This window comes from Bufo gargarizans, chromosome 10 (genome assembly GCF_014858855.1).
Source record: "Bufo gargarizans isolate SCDJY-AF-19 chromosome 10, ASM1485885v1, whole genome shotgun sequence".
Lineage (NCBI taxonomy): Eukaryota > Metazoa > Chordata > Amphibia > Anura > Bufonidae > Bufo > Bufo gargarizans.
Genome location: NC_058089.1, coordinates 87,371,305 through 87,391,240, shown reverse-complemented (window position 1 = coordinate 87,391,240; position 19,936 = coordinate 87,371,305). Strand labels below are relative to the sequence as shown.

Here is a 19,936-nt window from a genome sequence, read left to right as displayed (position 1 = left end):
TAAAGCGTGAGAAGTAGTTTGGAATCCAAATGCGTACAAAATGCCCCGTGAAATCGTAAAGATACTCTTTAGAATTTGGGCCCCTTTGTGCACATTGGCTGCAAAAAAGTGTCACACATGTGGTATCGCCGTACTCAGGAGAAGTAGGGCAATGTGTTTTGGGGTGTATTTTTACATATACCCATGCTGGGTGTAATAAAAAAAAAAAAAAAAAATTTCCGCTAACTTGTGCCCAAAAAAAAAATATTATTCTATGAACTCGCCATGCCCCTCAAAAGTGATCTTTTTATAGCGCCACAGCGATTTTTACGGTGTTTTTGCAGTGATCAGAAAAAAAAAATTCTGGCACTGCGGTGGGGCGGACTGAACGCAAGTGTTCGCACAAGATCCGGCCTGATCGGGCGAACACTGCGTTTTTTTGTAGAGCCTATAGAACATGTCCTATTCTTGTCCGCAATTGCGGACAAGAAAAGGCATTTTCTATATAGTTCTGGCAATGTGCGGATCCGCAAAATGCGGAAAGCACATTGCCGGTGTCTGTGTTTTGCAGATCCGCTGTGTCTGTGTTTTGCAGATCCGCTGTGTCTGTGTTTTGCAGATCCGCTGTGTCTGTGTTTTGCAGATCCGCTGTGTCTGTGTTTTGCAGATCCGCTGTGTCTGTGTTTTGCAGATCCGCTGTGTCTGTGTTTTGCAGATCCGCTGTGTCTGTGTTTTGCAGATCCGCTGTGTCTGTGTTTTGCAGATCCGCTGTGTCTGTGTTTTGCAGATCCGCTGTGTCTGTGTTTTGCAGATCCGCTGTGTCTGTGTTTTGCAGATCCGCTGTGTCTGTGTTTTGCAGATCCGCTGTGTCTGTGTTTTGCAGATCCGCTGTGTCTGTGTTTTGCAGATCCGCTGTGTCTGTGTTTTGCAGATCCGCTGTGTCTGTGTTTTGCAGATCCGCTGTGTCTGTGTTTTGCAGATCCGCTGTGTCTGTGTTTTGCAGATCCGCTGTGTCCGTGTTTTGCAGATCCGCTGTGTCCGTGTTTTGCAGATCCGCTGTGTCCGTGTTTTGCAGATCCGTGGATCCGCAAAACACATACGGACGTCTGAATGGAGCCTTACAGGAGGTGATCAGGGAGTCTATATGGGGTGATCACCCCCTGTCATTGATCACCCCCCTGTAAGGCTCCATTCAGACGTCTGTATGTGTTTTGTGGATCCGCAAAACACATACGGACGTCTGAATGGAGCCTTACAGGGGGTGATCAGGGAGTCTATATGGGGTGATCAGGGGTTAATAAGTGACAGGGGAGTGGGTGGTGTAGTGTAGTGGTGGTCGATCCAAGCAAAAGGGACGACCAGAGGACCAGGTAGCAGGTATATCAGACGCTGTTAACAAAACAGCGTCTGATATACCTTTCAAGGGTTAAAAAAATCGCATCTACAGCCTGCCAGCGCTGGCAGGCTGTAGATGAACTAGTTTACCTTCCGATCCTGTGTGCGCACATTCGCAGGAAATCTCACGTCTCGTGAGATGGCGCGTCAAGGAGGAACAAATCAACCGCCGCCGGGAACGCAATCCTGCGTTAGGCGGTCCGGAGGTGGTTAAAGGGAATCTGTCCCTGGGTTTTCTCATCCATATCATTGGTGGACACAGGCTTGAGCATGGGTATAGCTGTTGCCGCTAGGAGGCAGACACTAAGCACAAAAAGTGTGAGCTCCTACAGGGACCAAGCTAAATCAGTTTTAGCTTAGTGTCTGTAGGAGGCAGACCTCCCTGCGTTGCAGGTCTGCTGTTTTTTGTTTTTTTTGTTTGTTTTTTCTAGCGGGAGTTTCAGGCAGTCCTAAAAACTGCCTGCACTCCCACCCAGGAGACCAGGGGGTCCCCAAGCCACTGTTAATTGAGGCTCTGGCTTCTGTGTGGCCTGCGGCATGCTCCCGTGGCTTCTTATTCCCCGGCCGGCGTCTTGTTCGGACGGGCATCCGGCAACATGTGCTGGGGGGGGGGGGGGAGGGGGGTTGGGGGCGTTGACAGAGGCTGGTGGGCTGGTGCTGAGGGCCGAAGTCATTTTGGGGGTGGGGCATGTTTTCTTCCCTCTTCCCCGCCGGCAGCTGAGCAGAGGGAGTGTGCTCCGCCCACAACCGGTTTTTAAAGGCATCTAGCGCCACGCTGACAAGGATCTTCTGGTCTTGCTGCTTGGAGGGACACAGGCTGAGTAAGAGTTGTTTGTCCCTTCTTACAGGGTCTAACTTTCCCTATCTTTCTCATTTTGGACAGCAGGTCTGTCATTAGTGGAAGAGGCATGTTCTAAGGAGGGGGGTTCAGATGAATATGTTGTCTCGCCAGAGGGTCAGTCGTCCAAACTATCGTCTATGGTGGACAACCTTATTACAGCAGTTATCGAGACGTTGCAGGTTGAGGACCCCGCACTGTCGTCTGCCAGCTCGGGTTTTTACTTTAGAAGTTCCCGTCGCTCGCACAAGTGTTTCCCCAACCACCAGGAGTTTGATTCCTCTCTTTCCAAGGAGTGGAATTTTCCTGATAGATGTTTTGCTTTGCCAAAACGCTTAAACGTCCTTTATCCATTTCTGGAAGATTTGACTAAGAAATAGTCGTCTTTGCACACTTTTTCCAAGTTTTACAGAGTGCACACCTTTGCGTCTTCTGACTTTTCTCCGGGGTGTAGAGTTTTGCAGACAGCGGTTCTCTGATTGGCTGGAGAGTTTCTTTGTTTATGACCCACCCTTGGCACTGCTTTGTAACATCCCATGGTCAAGCCTGTGTCGCCCCCCAATGATATGGATAAGAAAAGTAGATTTTTGTACTTACCGTAAAATCTGTTTCTCTTCCGTTCATTGAGGGACACAGCTCCCACCCATTCTTTTGTTTATGGGCCTTTTCTGGGCTGTGTGGTTCTGGATTGGTACATAGTGTGATTATTTTTTTTTGTTTGTTTGGCTTCTCCTACTGCTTTTGCACCAACTGATTTAGCTTGGTCCCTGTAGGAAGGGTATAGCTGAAGGGGAGGAGCTTACACTTTTTGTGCTTAGTGTCCGCCTCCTAGCGGCAACAGCCTATACCCATGGTCAAGCCTGTGTCCCCCAATGAAGGAAGAGAAACATCAGCACCCCACAAATGCGATCAAAGGTTGATGATGCTTGTAAATGATGGCTAGGGTCTGATGTAGGCCCCAAGCCTGCTTTGAGTAGTTTCCAGCAGGCTGTGCCTCTCTGGCACAGCCTGCTGGTCAATGTCAGTAATCCACTGACTTTAAAATGCAATGCACTATAAGGATAGTGCATTAGTGCATTGTATTTTAGTTTCAAAGATTATTTATTGGAATTTTAAGGCAGTAAAACGTATAAATATATCAAGACAATAAAAGAACAAAATAAGACACAAAATATTCAATTGGAGTACAGAGTACATAAAAAACAATGGGGTTACATAGTCATGAACATCACCGGTCAGAGTCAGCAAAGGTGAATGATGATTTATCACGGGTATTAAAGTTATCTATAGAGTAATACAATAGCGTAAATCAGTGGAATAGGAGGATGACAACCAGGGCTCCCAGAACTTTTCAAAGGCATCAAATGTGTCTGTGCGAATGGCTGTGAGCCTTTCATATAGTAATATCCTATTGATTCTATCCAATACCGCCTGAGGGTTTGTCCCCCATAAGGCATAAATGTAAGGACGTGGGGTAAGAACATCCCAGCACTGAGGATAATAGGGTGCTAATTCTGCTCCAAAACCTCCGTAGTGTCGGACAGGCCCACCAGTTATGGAACATTGTGCCCTCCTCGTCACAACCACGGAAGCATCTGGAGGAAACCTCCGGATATATACGATGTAATCTAGCTGGGACCTTATAGGTCCCTATGTAATACCTTTATCGATGTTTCTGCCTGTGTGGTTTGCCAAGATCCCTTGGTTAGAGTCTGGGAACGCTGGTACCATCTACTGTAGATATTGTATATTCCACACCCATGTCCTCCTCCCATGCTTTCATATATGGTAATTTTTTTCCTTCTGGGGCCGCATTAAGTGTCCCGTAAATCCTAGACAACAGACCCTGTTTATACAGAGAGTAAGTGACATAGTGTTCAAAGGATGTAAAGTCTAGGATACTGTTAGATGGTCGTAGGGAGTGTAGGAAAGAGAAGATCTGGTTCGCATTAAACACCTCCCTCTCAGGGAGGTCATGTTTTTTCTTTGAAGTCAGCTAGGGAAGTAAGTTTACCGCTAATCAGGAACCTATGTAAAGAACAAAGCTTATTGGTGCTTTATCATGCAAAAACATTTACCTGAAGTCCAGGAGGGAATGCAGGGTTTCCCAGAATGTATTCTAGCGGGGAATATTTGGATTGTAACAATGATTTAAACCTACCAGACCTCCAGAGGAGGAAATAGTAATGAGATAGGAGGAAACTAGTACGGATAATAGATGGTAAGGGGAAGCCAGACCAGATCAGGGCCCTCCAAGTATATGGAGCAAACAGTAATTGCTCCAGTGATATCCACAGCGGACATGCCTTTGGTTCCAAATGGGTTAGGAACAATTGTGCTCGTCTAGCTGCCTAGTCAGTGGCCGATAGGCCTCCTTGGGACTTATATCGACACATGATCTGCCTAGATATACGGGGGCGTTTATCTGCCCATATAAATTTCAAGACGCCTGCCTGCAGAACCCTTAGGTCGGTACTGGGAACCGGGACAGGGAGAGTTCTAAATAAATAAAGAAGCCTGGGAAGGACCACCAATCTAATAACGTGAATCCTTCCAACCCAGGAAACTGTGAGGGACCTCCAGGTCGCAAGATCCTCTCTAATTTTGCGGTAAAGAGGGAGATATTTAGTTCTATATATACCATATGTAACCTTCTAGGCAATTATATTCCTAAATATGAGATATAGTGGGGTTTAAGTTGGAATGGGAACTTTTGTAAGAGGAGGGACCTGACCTAAGGCAGCATGTTACAGAGAAGGAGCTCAAATTTGGCATGATTGATAGAGAGCCCCGAAACCGCAGAGAAGGAACCCAACACCTTCATTAAGGAGGAAATGATATGACAGGATTAGTGAGGGAGAGTAGAAGGTCATCTGCAAAGAGATTCAGCTTATGTTCAACATTACCCACAGAGAGACCAGCGATGTTAGGATGAGACCTAATGTGAATTGCTAGGGGTTCCATTGCGAGGGCAAATAGAGCCGGTGATAGGGGGAAGCCCTGACGTGTACCTCTTTAGATTTTAATAGGTGAAAAATGTGATGCAGGGAGTTTAAGATGAGCTTTGGGAGTGGAGTATTAGGATTGAATGGCCCGTAGAAAGGGTTCCCTGATGCCCATAACGGTCAGAACCCTGGAAAGATAATCCCAAGCCACGGTATCAAAGGCTTTTTCAATATCTAAAGCTAGTACGGCAAGTGGGGTGTGAGTCCTGTAAGCTTCTTGAATTAAATTCAGAATTTTTCAAATATTATCTGGGGCCTCCCTAGCAGGTATAAAAACCCACCTGATCTCTATGTATAAGGTCAGGCAGCAACCTATTATGGCGGCGAGCCAATATGGAGGTGAAGATTTTGTTGTCTAAATTGAGAAGGGAAATTGGCCTGTAGTTGGAAGGTAACAGGGGGTCCTTATTTGGTTTAGGTATTACAGTAATCTTAGCAGAGAGGAATTCCGAGGGGGTTGAGGCTCCCTGTAACAAATGGTTGCATCCATCCGGTCTGGGGGCCTTGCTCATCCTCCACCGTGACAACCCCACCAAGGTCCGCTAATGCATCAGGGGAACCTAAGGGAGCAAGATAGATGTTAATAAGTCACTCTCCATGGTCCCAGGGCCCATCTGTGGACTACAGTAAAGCTGCTGATAGAAAGCTTGGAATGTATCATAGATGGCATTAGGATTGGATGTAGTACGTCCTGACCAGGCACAGATTTGAATAACCTGGTAAGTAAGGGGTTCAATAATCTGTTTCACCTTATTGAAAAAGGGGATGGGATCGTCAGTTGGGGCATAAATATTAACTATACATAAAGTATCCTCCCTGTAGGTGCCAACCAAAAGCACATATCTACCTTCGGGATCAATAATAGACTGGGATCTAGAAAAAGGAAATTAGTTTTTCAGCATAGTGATCACTCTCCGGCTTTTAGAGTGATATGTGGAAGAGAAAAATCTAGCGTATTTCAGATGGGAAGTAGGAGTTAAGTGCGACTCCTGCAGGCAGACGTCGGGTGAATGTTTAAGGTAAGTAGAAAAAGCTAGCTTACGCTTCTGTGGGGAATTAAATCCCCTCACATTGTGAGTTACAATCTTACACATAGTAAAATAAAGTATGGAGGAGCTTAGATGCAATGGGTTGCCCTACGCTGCCCCCTACAGGGATCTCTCTGCATCCACCCACCAAAAATGCCCAGCGAATATTCAGATCGGCAAAGAAATTATTCCACAGAGTTACATTTAAACAGAAAAACAGTACCATAGTGCTTATGGGCACTAAACAACATAATAAACGGCTGTGCCTAATCTGGTCAGCAAATGAGCATGGGCTAGATGGGGGAGGAGGGGGCAGGGGCACAAATAGCCACCGATTCCACTCCAAACAACCCTAGAACAGAAGGCATCATGAAAGTCCATCACGCCAAATCCCTTTCGAAAAAAATAAAGGGAGTAACGAGGAATGTGAAAGAGTAGAGAGGATCCAGGAAAGACTCAGAAATAAGAGTACACTTGCGCCAGGTTCTTCAGACAGGGGTTGTCCTCCATCTCTGCAGGCGTAATAGGATGGCTGATGATCCTCAAGAGTCTTGCTTTAGGAAGTTGGTGCTCGTGGTGAAGAGGAGGTGGTTGATGGCACCTTGGTCCAGACTCTGGCTGGGCGCTGTGGTCTTGGCGGGGCTGCTGGAGTAGTCGTTTGTTCCAACAATAATGCAGCTTGCTGTAATACTTCATAGCCCTCCGACGGTGAGCGAACCGTGTGGGTGCGAGAGTTCAATTGAAAAGAGAGGGCAAAAGGGAACCCCATCTGTAGCGCACCTGTGCTTTCTGTAAAGCTTGTGTCACCGGTCTCATTTCTCTATGTCTATGGAGCGTAGATGGCACTAAGTCAGCGTATAAGTGCACAGAGGTAGGGAGCCCAGGTAAATTGGGTAGATTCCGGGCCGCCGTTAGGATTTGATCTCTATGGAGTTTGAGAACTGTGTCTCTCGGTATATCTTAGTAGCGGGGCTTTCCCAGAGCCCTATGGACTCTATCCATTCGCAGCTGGCTCGATTCATCCTGGGGAAACAAGGCCTCAAACAATGTGCACATGGTAGTTGGTAGATCTGAAAAAGTTTCAGGGAGGCCTCTGACCCTTAAATTCCCTCTTCGTGACCTATTTTCTAGATCTGCTATTTTCAATTCAAGCGCAGCTAGCTGGGTGCATGAGAGTTAATGTCTTCCCTATCTGCGCCAATGGCGTCTGATATATCCTCCGTCCGTGTCTCCAGGTCAGACACTCTATTCCCTAAGTCTTGGATTTGGCGGTAAAACCCTGCGATGGAGTGACTGGTGAGTCGGAATATCTCCGGTAATGTCTGTGAATGAGCTGGTGTACCCACAGTTTTGGTCTTGCCCTTGGTGCGGGTCATCATCTGGGTCCCCAGCATGAGTGAAGGGTGCTAATGTCGGGATTAGTTCGGCGTGCGGAGTGGAGCTCACTGAAGCATGTCCTCCCTTCGAGCCGCGCGCATGCGCCCCTCCCCCGTGCATTGTATTTTAAAAGCAATCAGATTATTGTCTGTTATAGTCCCCCATATGTTTGGTATCGCTGCGTCCGTAACGACTCAGACTACATAAATATCAGAGAATAAAAACATTGTTATTTATACCGAAAAATGAACGCTGTAAAATTTATAACGTAAAAACTCAGTGGCAGTATTGCTGTTTTTTCCATCTCCCTCCCAGAAAGAGTTAATAAACATTAATCAGAAAGTTATGTGTACCCCAAAATGGCGCCATTAAAAACTACAACTTGTCCCTCAAAAAACAAGCCCTCATATAGCTATATAGACGGAAAAATAAAAAGTTATAGCTCTTGGAAGGCGACGATGAAAAAAGGAAGAGAAACGCTTGGTCAGTAAGACCCCTAACAGGCTGGTCACGAAGGGTTTAGGGTCTTGTGATTCTCTAGGTTATACACTACATTCACGTTACATAGATTTGCCTACAGCAGTTATCAACGCATATGGATTCACATATTGTATCTATCGCGGGTCCTGCATGTTACAGTAAGGTTTAGTGAATGTGGATTAAGTAAAGTGTAGAATTTAGCTATTTTTTGCTATTAAGATGTATTCACAAAAATAGGATTTCTATTCTTTACACAAACTATAGTTATCCTGTCTTCAAAAGAAAAATCTTAAAAATGTTCTCATACATGATCTCTGCTTCTTTTTTTTTCAGATCTTCCTCGCCAAATAACACAAACCCCTTTGGATCAACTTTTTGTTTTGGTCTACAGAGGATGATTTTTGAGGTAAAGAAATTGTATTTATATTAACGTTTCCAGTCCTCAAAGCAAGTGCTGTATCCATATGATGCCACATTCTGTTTTCCAGCGATACGGTATTTCCCATTTCCCAACAGTGTTAAAGGGAATCTGTCAGCTCTTAAGCACCCTCCAAACTAGAGTAAGTGATGTCAAATCCGGCTATCTTGATGCTTGCATTCTGACACTGCGCTCTGACAAACCAGCAGTAAAGTGCATTTTTTTCATAAATATTTTTGCATAAAGTGCAAAGGACTCCTGAGCTCATGCACATAATGGAGAGGACTCAACAAGGAGTCCTCTCAATGCATTTTACTGCTGGTTTGTGCGAGTACAGCGTCAGAATGCAACGGAGTATTAAGATAATAATTACATAATTGGACTCTGCATCGCTTACACTATCCACCACTTACTGTATTTTGGAGGGTGTTTCGGAGCTTTCAGATTCCCTTTTAAAATCCATACAATGCTGTAGAAAGCTTCAGAGATCTTTTTTCTGGCCATATTGCTGTTTTGTTACGTTTTTATTGCAAAGTGGAAACGGTACAGCATTAAAGTTTTTTTTTTTTTTAATGAACCCGTCCCCACTCATGTGATTAAGCACTTTAACAGTGACAATTGTGAAAATATTTCTATCGGACCAGTGCTGCACTCCCTAGTGTAATTACTTTGTGGGCACTTCCTGGGTCACGTGACGTACCTTCAGCATGTGATCCCAGCCCACTGACAACCTGCGATATATGCGGATTGCGCCTGCGCAGTAAGGCAGCACTGACCGCTCACAGCGCCTGAGGCTGCCTGACTTCGCAGGCACAACCCACGTACATTGCGAGTTGTAACTGTACTAGAATCCAGGAAGTGCCTGCAAAGTAATTACACCAGGGAGTGCAGCGCTGGCCTGGTAGGAATATTTGTAACATTATCACTGTTAAAGTGCTTAATCACATGAAGGATAGCCAATAATAAAAAATGTAGATAAACCCTTTAATATATTTAATTTATTTTTGTTCTCACAGAAGAAAAGCCACTGCCAGACCCCTCTCCTCATTGAGAACACTTGCAATTTTGGCTGAGCGTGGAAGTGTATCTGGGCGGCAGGGGGGATAGCTGTTGGTCAAATGAGTATTTAGCCTTCAGCTATTAAAAGGGCATCTGTCATCTGTACCTATGACACAGGCTGACCTGTTGCATGTGCACTTGGCAGCTGAAGGCATCTTAGTTGGTCCCATATTCATATGTACAATATTCATATGTATTTTTTTTTTTACATATATGCAAATGAGCCGCTAGGAGCAATAGGGGTGTTTCTCTTACACCTAGAGGCTCTGCTCTCCCTGCAACTTCCACGCCCTCTGCACTCTGAAAGGGTCAGGGCAGTGTAAACGTAATCATGCCTGGTCCTGTCAATCAAAGTGGAGAGGGTGCAGAAGTTGCAGAGAGATCTGAGTCTCGTGGTGTAACAGTAATGCACCAGTTGCTCCTAGAACCTCATTTGCATATTTTACAACATCATTATTCTCACAATGCGGGCACGTATGAACATGGGACCAACCCAGATGCCTTGAGCTGTCAAGCGCACATGTAACAGGTCAGCCAGTTTCATACGTACAAAACTGCTGACAAATGCCCTTTAATGTGTATAGCCATCCTTTGGGAGATTTGCTGATAAATGAGCCTTTACAGTACTTTACACTGGTCAAGAAGACTGAGAGAAGTACAGTAATATTATTTTTCGCCCAATTCCTTGGGGGACACAGGAAACCTTGGGTATAGCTCAACTCTCTAGGAGGCGTGACACTAAGTGAAGACTGTTAAGCCCCTCCTCCACAGCTATACCCTCAGCCTGGAGAGAGAGACTACCAGTTTTTGCTTAGTGTCCAAGGAGGCAAGACACTCCCTGCTCTGCAGGGATGCTTTTCTCCTTCATTTTGAAATTCTTTTTTAATTTTAAATTTTCTGCTTTTTCACAGGGACAACAGAGACGCCCGGACCTCTCTGTTTCTCCCGGGGTCGAACTGCACCAGTGCCGGTCATCCGCACTGCTGCTGCCTCCCCCACAGAAGATAAGGAGGACCAGGGCAGCCCAGCTCCCCTGCATCCCGCCAGCGTAAGGGTCGCCCGCACTCCAAGCCCCTCTCCCCAGCTTCCTGCCACTGCGGTGCCAGTGGCTGAAGGGGCAACCCTGCTGGAACAGACAGAGGGTGAAGACGTCAGGATGGTGAGAGTGGCTGTTCCAGCCCTGCTCTACCCCCCCCTCCCCTTTCCTCCTGCACTGCGATGGATGCAGATGTTTTGGGGCTACAAGGAGCCCCCACTCTCTGAAGTGGGGCAATACACAGGGAGGTTGTCGGAATCGAACGGGGAGAAGTTAATTCCTTCTGCGCTCAGCCGGTCGTTCTCCAGGCTCCTCTACAGGGGAGCTCCGGCCACTGAAGGGTTAATACTGAGCTCCCCGGAGCCGCACAAGGGAGCCCGACATAGGGGAAATATGTCGCTTGTAATCGCCGCAGCAGGGACTGCAGCAGCGGTACTAAATAGCGCCGGCAGGTTAGCCTGCCTCTGCACGGACGCCAGCACCCCTTATCTGCCAGCCGGCAGTGCGACGGCCGCACTGAGATCGCGGCGTTGCTGTTGTGCCGGTACGGCCGGTCCTCTCTGCGGCGACCTTTTTTTTTTTTTTCATTTCTGCGCCGCCATTCACGGCCATTCCTGTGGCGGACGGCTCTTCTCTCCAGTCTGCTGAGGACCGACGCATGGAATCACTTACAAAGGCCATTTTTACCGCCTCCGGCTCAGCCCTAAGACCGGTCTTTGCTTCTGCCTGAGTCGGAAAAGCGGTCTTGGAATGGGCTTCCCAGCTGGATCAGGAGCTTGATTGGGACGTCTCCATTCAGGACCTCCGTGCCTTAGCCCAGCTCATTGTTCAGGCAGGAAAATTCATTTTATGAGTCCTCCCTCGATGCAGGTGCTCTCGTGGCCCGTTCCTCTGCTCTGGCCGTTTCAGCTAGGAGAGAACTTTGGCTAAATGTTTGGGCGGCGGATGCCGCTTCTAAACGGTCACTTGCTGGTCTTACCTTCACGGGCTCCCGCTTATTCGGCACCCGCCCGGACGAGATCACTTCTGAAGCCACGGAGGGGAAGAGCACCCATCTTCCCCAGCCTAGGACCAAGAGCACCACTCGTGGCCGTCCTGGTTTCTCTCGCTTTAGGTCCTCCCGCAGGGTCTCCGGTTCTCGATCCACGTCCGGTCCGTCATCTAATTCTTCCCAGGATAGAGGTAAAAAGCCCTTTTTTTGGACTCAACCCTCCTGGCGTAAGTCCCAGCCTGCTCGCCCTTCCTCGGCCAAGCAGACCCCCACCTGAAGGTGCGCCCCCACCCGGGTGGGGGGACGACTCCTGCTGTTCAGGGACATCTGGCAGGCGCACGTCTCCGATGCCTGGGCTCTCGAAGTTGTATCTTCCGGATACAAAATCGAATTTGCGTCACTCCCTCCGGTTCGCTCCAGTGTGCAGCTTCTCCAAAGCCATTCGCACCCTTCTGGAAAAAGGAGTGATCACTCCTGTTCCTCTAAAGGACCGATTCAGGGGTTTCTACTCGAACCTTTTTGTGGTCCCCAAAAAGGAAGGTTCGGTAAGACCAATTTTGGACATCAAGCGGTTAAACCGTTTCCTCCATCTTCTGCGTTTCTGGATGGAGTCCCTCAGATCTGTGGTGACCTCTCTGGATAAAGGGGAGTTTCTGTCGTCCATCGACATCCAGGATGCTTACCTCCACGTCCCGATCGCTCGGTGTCACCAGCATTTCCTTTGCTTTGCGGTGGGGAACGACCATTATTAATTTGTCGCCCTCCCCTTCGGCCTGGTGACGGCTCCTCGGGTGTTCACCAAGATCCTTGCCCCTGTCCTGGCCTTGCTCTGCTCCAGGGGCGTCTTTCTACTTCCCTACTTGGACGATCTGCTCATCAAGGCGCCCTCCCTTTCTCAGGCGTCCGCCAGTGTGAACCTCACACTGCAAACCTTGGAGCGGTTCGGTTGGATAATCAACCTTCCCAAGTCCTCGGTTACCCCCTCCAGGCAACTCGTCTTTCTGGGAATGCTACTGGATACAGAAGTGGCGGAGGTTCGGCTCCCACCGGAAAAGCGTCTGCTCCGTTCGGTTCGGACCCTACTGCTACACCGCCGTCCGTCCTTCCGGTCCAGCATGCAGGTATTGGGACAGATGGTGTCCTTTTTCGAAGTGATTTCATTTTGCGCAATTTCACTCCCGCATCTTCCAGACGGCAATTCTGTCTGCCTGGGACAAGTCTCCGGAGAGTCTAGACCGGCCCTTCCTCCTTCCTCCCCATGCTCGGACCTCCCTCTTTTTTTTGGTGGTTACGGACTCCCCTCCAGAGTTGGGGGGGGGGGGGGGGAGTGTTTCCTCCGCGGTCCGTCCAGGGCACTTGGTCTCCGTTGGAGTCCAAACTGCCGATAAACATTCTGGAACTGAGGGCGATTCTCTTATTGCTCCGGCATTGGACCCCACTGCTTCGGGGCCAATCCCGTTCGTGTCCAGTCGGACAACGCCACGGCTGTGGCGTATATAAATCATCAGGGGGGAACTCACAGTGCAGCGGCTATGCGGGAGGTGTCTCACATCCTCCACTGGGCGGAAACTCATGTTCCGGCCCTGTCGGCCATTTACATTCCAGGGGTGGACAACTGGGCGGTGGACTTCCTCAGCCGGACGACGATCGACCCGGGCGAGTGGTCTCTGCATCCCGACGTGTTCGAGTCCATTTGCCTCCGTTGGTGTCGTCCGGATGTGGATCTCATGGCCTCCAGGTTCAACCACAAGCTCCCCACCTTCCTGTCCAGGTCCAAGGACCCAAGGGCGTACGGCGTCGACGCTCTCGTTCTTCCGTGGACGGATTTTTCCTCCTGTATGTGTTTCCGCCCCTCCCTCTTCTGCCACGGGTTCTCCGGAAAATCGCGTCAGAGGGCATGCCTACAGTTCTGATAGCCCCGGATTGGCCTCGCCGGCCTTGGTACGCCGACCTAATGCTGCTCCTGGGAGACGCGCCTTGGCCGCTGCCTCTAAGAGAAGACCTCCTCTCTCAAGGGCCGATCTTCCACCAGCATTTAGGGTCGCTACATTTAACGGCATGGCTATTGAGACCGCAGTTTTAACGCAACAGGGTTTTTCAGAAGATGTGGTTCGTACCATGATCCGCGCACGAAAGTCGGTCTCGTCCAGAATTTACTACCGGACCTGGCGGTCTTACCTGGGTTTTTGCAAAAATCTGGATGTTCATCCCCTTCGTTTTTCCCTTCCCACGGTCTTGTCCTTCTTGCAGTCTGGTCTGGACCTGGGTCTGTGTCTCAGCTCGTTAAAGGGTCAGGTCTCTGCGCTTCCCATCCTCTTCCAGCGCCCTCTGGCCCCTCTCGGACCTGTCAAAACCTTTATCCAGGGAGTCGCTCACTCGGTTCCCCCGTATCGCTCTCCCATTCCACCCTGGGACCTTAATGTTGTACTCGCAGCACTCCAATCTTCCCCCTTCGAGCCCTTGTGGAGAGTTTCTCTTCGCCTTTTGTCCTGCAAGGTCATTTTCCTTGTGGCCATCACGTCCCTTCGACGGGTGTCTGAATTGCACGGAGCCCCTTTTGGTCTTCCACCAGGATAAGGTGGTTCTCCGTCCGGTTCCTTCCTTCCAAAGGTGGTCTCCGCCTTTCACCTCAATGAAGACATCATCCTCCCCTCCCTTTTGTCCGTCTCCTTCTCATCCTCGAGAACGGGAGCTTCACCGCCTGGATGTTGTTAGGGCCCTGAAGATTTACCTGGAAGTCACCGGACCCTTTCGGCGCACGGACTCTCTTTGTGGTTCCGGAAGGTCCGCGCAAGGGGTTGGCGGCATCCAGGGTGTCTATTGCCGGCTTCATCAAGATGGCTATTGCCGAGGCTTATCGCGCCAAGGACAAGGAGACACCACCTTTGGTGTTACTGCTTATTCTACCAGAGCGGTGGGTGCCTCTTGGGCTCAGAGGCATCGGGCTTCAGCTGAACAACTGTGTAAGGCGGCCGCCTGGTCTTCCTTGCACACCTTCACCAAGTTCTACAGGGCGAACACCTATGCATCAGCGGATGCTGCTTTGGGCCGCCCAGTTTTGCAGGCGGCGGTTTCTTGATACCTCCGGTGGTTTCCCCTTGGGCTGTAGTCCCTCCCTTCTTGGACTGCTCTTGAACGTCCCAAGGTTTCCTGTGTCCCCCAAGGAATTGGGCGAGAAAATAAGATTTTTGTATAACTTACCAGTAAAATCTTTCTCGCTCTTCCTTGGGGGACACAGCACCCACCCATTGTTCTGGTTTACCTTTACGGTTTAGTTGCCCCTGTCGGGTAGTTGACTTGTTTGGTTTTGCATGGTTGGTCATTGCCTTTCTTTCACTACTTGGATACGCAACTGGTAGTTTCTCACTCCAGGCTGAGGGTATAGCTGCTGGAGGAGGGGATTAACAGTTTTCACTTAGTGTCACGCCTCCTAGGGAGTTGAGCTATACCCAAGGTTTCCTGTGTCCCCCAAGGAAGAGCGAGAAAGAGATTTTACTGGTAAGTTATACAAAAATCTCGTTTTTTATATAGCAGAGGACTCTTATGAGGACGCCTATGACCCTTACACTGGAATTTTATTTTACTGTAGCTTTAGTAAGAGATCTTACAGATACTATAATTTATCAGGCACTGTCCTGGTGAAAGACACCCTTTTAGTATATTCGTGTTTTGTCTAATTTTGTGTACATTTGAAATAAATCCTTTATTTGCTAAAATCAGTAGATGCCTTTTTATTGAGAAAGTAAATTGTTGAATAGTGTGCCCCTGGTGTATAATTGGTTTCATATTTTTGCACTTAGTAATCACCTAGTTACGTAGGTTGAAAAAAGACTCCGCCGCGCTCATGCTTTTCTTGTGTTTATGTATTTTAGGTCATGCAAAACAACCATATAGCATCAGTTACCCTTTACGGAGCCCCAAGATCCACCGTGCATCAGAAATCGTCAGAGCTGAGCCAATAAGCATGAGAACAGCGGGTGAGGTTGTACAGCCCAGCGTGCCTTCACTTGCTGACAGATACCCACAGTAAACACAGCAGTATGCGCTGTTGGCAACGCAGCAAAGAGTTGCAAGGATTGTGGGTGTTTGCGGTCGTCGTTTCCAGTTCCTGCCGGGCATCCTTCTTGCAGCCAGCACACCCTCCGCATCCCTGTAACCATTTCTGAAGAATGTCAGGGCCTCTGCTGCGTGTAAAAGCACAAACACGCTCGAGCCACGCGCAGGAACCGGGCGTATGAAGCCTTTGTGTTAGTGTTATTGAATTCACGTGGTAGTCACATCTGTATATACTCTATTCATGGGCAAATACATGAATATCTCTGTGGTTCAGGACAGTCTGATATGTCATTGGCGTGTTTGTATATATGCATAGGTTTATATATACAGCCACATATTCAGGTACCACATCATGTGACTTTAAAATGGTCATACACACAAACTACCATCAGAATTAGTGTCTGTACAGAAAAGACGTAGGCTTCCCCCCCCCCCAATATGGCAAGAGATCATTTGCACTGATGCATTGAGATTTGTTTTTTCGGATCATGTAATCTGCTCCTGAGTAACTGCTAATCTTAAGCAAGTCTAAAAGGGAAGTATTCATTTAGTTATATAGAACATTAACATGGTTTTATCTAAAATCTTAGCAATTAAAAAGTCCTAATCCCACATACAGGGGTGCCCAATACTGTACGTCTTGTAGATAAGTTTGGAAATAAACTAAGATGAGGTACTTTCACTTTAATTTGGTCTATGAAAGTAATTCTACAGGATAAGGCTTCGTACACACGGCCGTGTCCATTTTGTGGTCTGCGGATCTGCAGATGTGCAAAATATGCATACTGGCCGCGTGCATGCTGCAGTTTTCTTCTAGAATTGGCTGTTCTTGTCCACAAAATAGACAAGAATAGGACATGTTCTGCGAAACGGCCACATGAATGCGGTCAGCACACGGGTAACATCTGTGTGCTCTCCACATTTTTTGTAGACCCATAGAATGCGGCTCAGACGCCGACCAAAACTACAGTCACGTGCGTGAGGCCTAACAATAAGGACCTGTCATCTCTCCTGACATTCCCCATATTCTAAAGCCTCTTTTCTTAAAGCTCTATATTGTGCTCTTCTGTTGTTCCTCCTAGAAATCGATGAATACATTTATAACTGGCTGTTACCAGTTGGAGTTGTGTCCAGTCAGTGCTTACAGAATTACACTGTCTAGGAACACCCCATTCACATGCTGCGTGGTATCACTCTGCTGTCCACTCATACATTTGTCGGAGGAATTACAGATCAGGAGTGAGGACCGGACCTCTTTAAGGACTGAAGTCAGGAGCCTCTCTCTGTATTTACTGCCAAACAGCATTGCCTATATTTCAGGGAATTGGCATTCCTACACCGGGTATTGGTACCTATGTATTCTGCACTTTAAAGTGACTCCATTGCCTAAGTTCAGTGGAGGGAGTGATCTCTGTGGGCTGCGTGAGTTGGAACGAGCGATAACGTCCTTGCTTCCTTTTAGTGGCTCCCTCTGCTGTTACAAGGTTCTGAGTGCCCTTTAAAAGGGTGTTTTGTGTTTGTATTCATCATTTGAGCAGTGTGTGACCCTCACAAGCCCTGCCATTTGCCAGTGTTTGTGGCCTGCCTCATCAGTGAGGAGAAGCCCCCAATACAATGTGCTCATCGCCAGTTTTTATTTTTAGCGCTTGTTTTTCCATTTGCACTACATACACTTTACTCGATCCATCAGTGTGTTCACTGAACAGCATCTGACGGATCTATATGGATGTTCAGACATTGAGCAAAGTGATTTATTTATACAGTGGGAATTAACCCTCTCCTTCCCACTTTCCATCACTAATAACTACTTGACAAACGAATTCTCTTTTCCAAAATCCAATTCATCTCCGCTCTTGATTTTGCTTTTACATCCTTTTTAGTTGTTGATTTTTATATCTCTTTTTATGTAACTTTTGTCTTATGATTATGACGACTCAATTGATGTGATGTTACTTTTAGGTTTTTTTTAAGGGAAGCCTCATTTTTTATGGGTAAAGCTAAATTAAGACATTTTGCTGTTCCTGCTCCGTGACGGTTGTAATAAAATGCGTGGGAAGCATCTTACATACATTGGTACAGCGTTTGAGGCCGAGACCAGACATCTCAGAATGCAATTTTGTTGTAATATTTTAGCCTTTCTTCTAGACAATAGCCAAAGACTCGCTCAGCATGTGCGTCCGATGTTTTGCCTGAGAATTCGCTATGATGTTTTAATACCTGTTATGTATTGACCCAGGTTTAATATGACATGGCAATAGATTTAGACAGGTAAGATGCATAAAAAAGGATCAGGTAGGGAAGGCTTTTAATGGTCTTTGGAGCGTTTTATTTCTATTACTCCTTTCTTGTTCACTGTAAATTCTTCAGCGTCATGTGGTTGTCCACAGTTGCTCCCAGCATGTTACAGGCCGTTTGACCCCAGAGTGCAAGATGCTGGGGCATGTAAACTACGAATTATGAGCTTGCCCCAAAATTACCCTAGGGGAAGGCGGGGTGAGGTTATGTATAGCTGTGTATCCTATTTGTAATATTTTGCTGTAACAATTTGTGATATATGGACAAAATTTTGTGTTTTCCACAAAAAAAATAGTGTACAGATTTTTGTATATATGAACTTTTTGTAAGACTAATTTGTGCGTAGATTAAATCAATTTTCAGCATAAGAGCCAGAATGAAAGAGAGGAGAGAACCCCGGGACATTGACGATGGAGCAGTTCAATATAGTCTTCCTTCATCCAGACACCCCATATCCAAGTATCCAGTGTGCACTGATTTTTATTTCAGGCTCTGTTCACATCTCGATATTTGCTTTCTTCGTACTTATACTCTGGCAAACGTTCCAGTCGTATACCTGTGACTTATTTGTACGATGCCCATGGGCAAAAAGAAAACATGTACTGCATGGTATCCATTTTTTTTATTGCATATTGTGTGGAATAGCATAGTCTATTACACTGTACCGTATATCTTGTTTCTGTATACTGGCCCCCAGTGGGCAAAAGGACACTTTTTTGGCCTATCGGTTTAAAAGAAACCCAATGGGAATGCGTAGCATGTATGTGAGGAGTTGTTCCTGATGTACAAGCTCTGCAGAAGTTATCAATGTGATCTGAAAGGGGCATCACTTGTTCCAGTGGCTGACAAAGGGTATTTGTCCCTTGCAATAGAGTATGTTGGTGGGTGATGGTTAGATAACCAGTATTGCATCCTCTGGCATAATTTGTCTTATAAAGATTCTGGTTCAGGTTCTGCCACTCTTAGACCTCCTAACATCCTCCAAGTACCCACATTTTTTGCATACAGTATGTTTAGGTGGTTACCTTAAGGCTTCATGTACACGACTGTATCCATTTTGCAGTCTGTAAATTGCAGATACACAAGACACAGATAGCGACCATGTGCTTCCTGCATTTTCCCCTTCCACCCTATGTTAAAAATGTCTATTCTTGTCCGCAAAGCAGACAAGAATAGGACACCTTTATGCGGGTATGCGGTACGGATGTGGGCAGCACATGGTGTGCTGTCCACATTTTTTGCGGCTGTATTGAAATGCATGGGTCCTCAACTGATCCGCAAATAAACGCGGAACAGGGCTCATGCATACGGCCATAGTTTTGGGCCACATTTTTTGCGGATCAAATGTGGACCCATTCATCTAAATGGGGCTTCAAAAGATGCATAGAGCACACCCATGTGCTGTCCGCATCCGTAAGTCCGTTCCGTGGCCCTGCAAAAAATAGAACATGTCCTTGTCTGTTTTGCGAACAAGGATAGAACATTTTTGTAGGAGAAAATAAAAAATGGAAGCATGCTCTTGACTAGTATCCGTGTTTTGCGGATCTGCAATTTGTGGACCACAAAAACGGATACGATTGTGTGCAGGAGCCCTCAGATACGGACCAAAAATACACTGATGTGCATGGGGCCTTATTCCCTCAAATGGGTTCCCTGGAGGTTTCAGTTGATGACCTATACTTAAGATGTGTATGATCGGTGGGGTTTCAACCCCTGAGACCTCCAGCAATCAGAATGAAGAAGCTGCAGTGGTCCAGTGAACGATGGTGACCCCTTTCCTGCTGATCACCACTGATGACTAATTCTAAGGACAGGCCATCAATAAAACTCCTGGAAACTATTGTAAACATGAAATATGTGTTGGCAGATCCAGATGCATCTTATGGGTTCTGAAGACAATGCAATGTTTATGGTGTGACAATAGATTGCAGATGCCACCAAAAATTGCCAGGTTCATGTTTTATTCTTTGCTAGCACTG

General features: G+C 47.1%; 1 protein-coding gene across 4 annotated transcripts in view; it reads left to right on the top strand.

Moving 5' to 3' along the window:
• The window catches only part of PHAF1 (phagosome assembly factor 1), an 81,556-nt gene extending 61,620 nt beyond the window's left edge, over positions 1 to 19,936 (top strand). For all 4 annotated transcript variants that reach the window (XM_044270959.1, XM_044270956.1, XM_044270957.1 and 1 more), the window contains exons 16-17: positions 8,436 to 8,508; positions 15,479 to 19,936. In XM_044270959.1, coding sequence (XP_044126894.1) covers positions 8,436 to 8,508; positions 15,479 to 15,568 — 163 coding nt within the window. In that variant the 3' untranslated portion in view covers positions 15,569 to 19,936. The remainder of the gene's footprint in view (positions 1 to 8,435; positions 8,509 to 15,478) is intronic.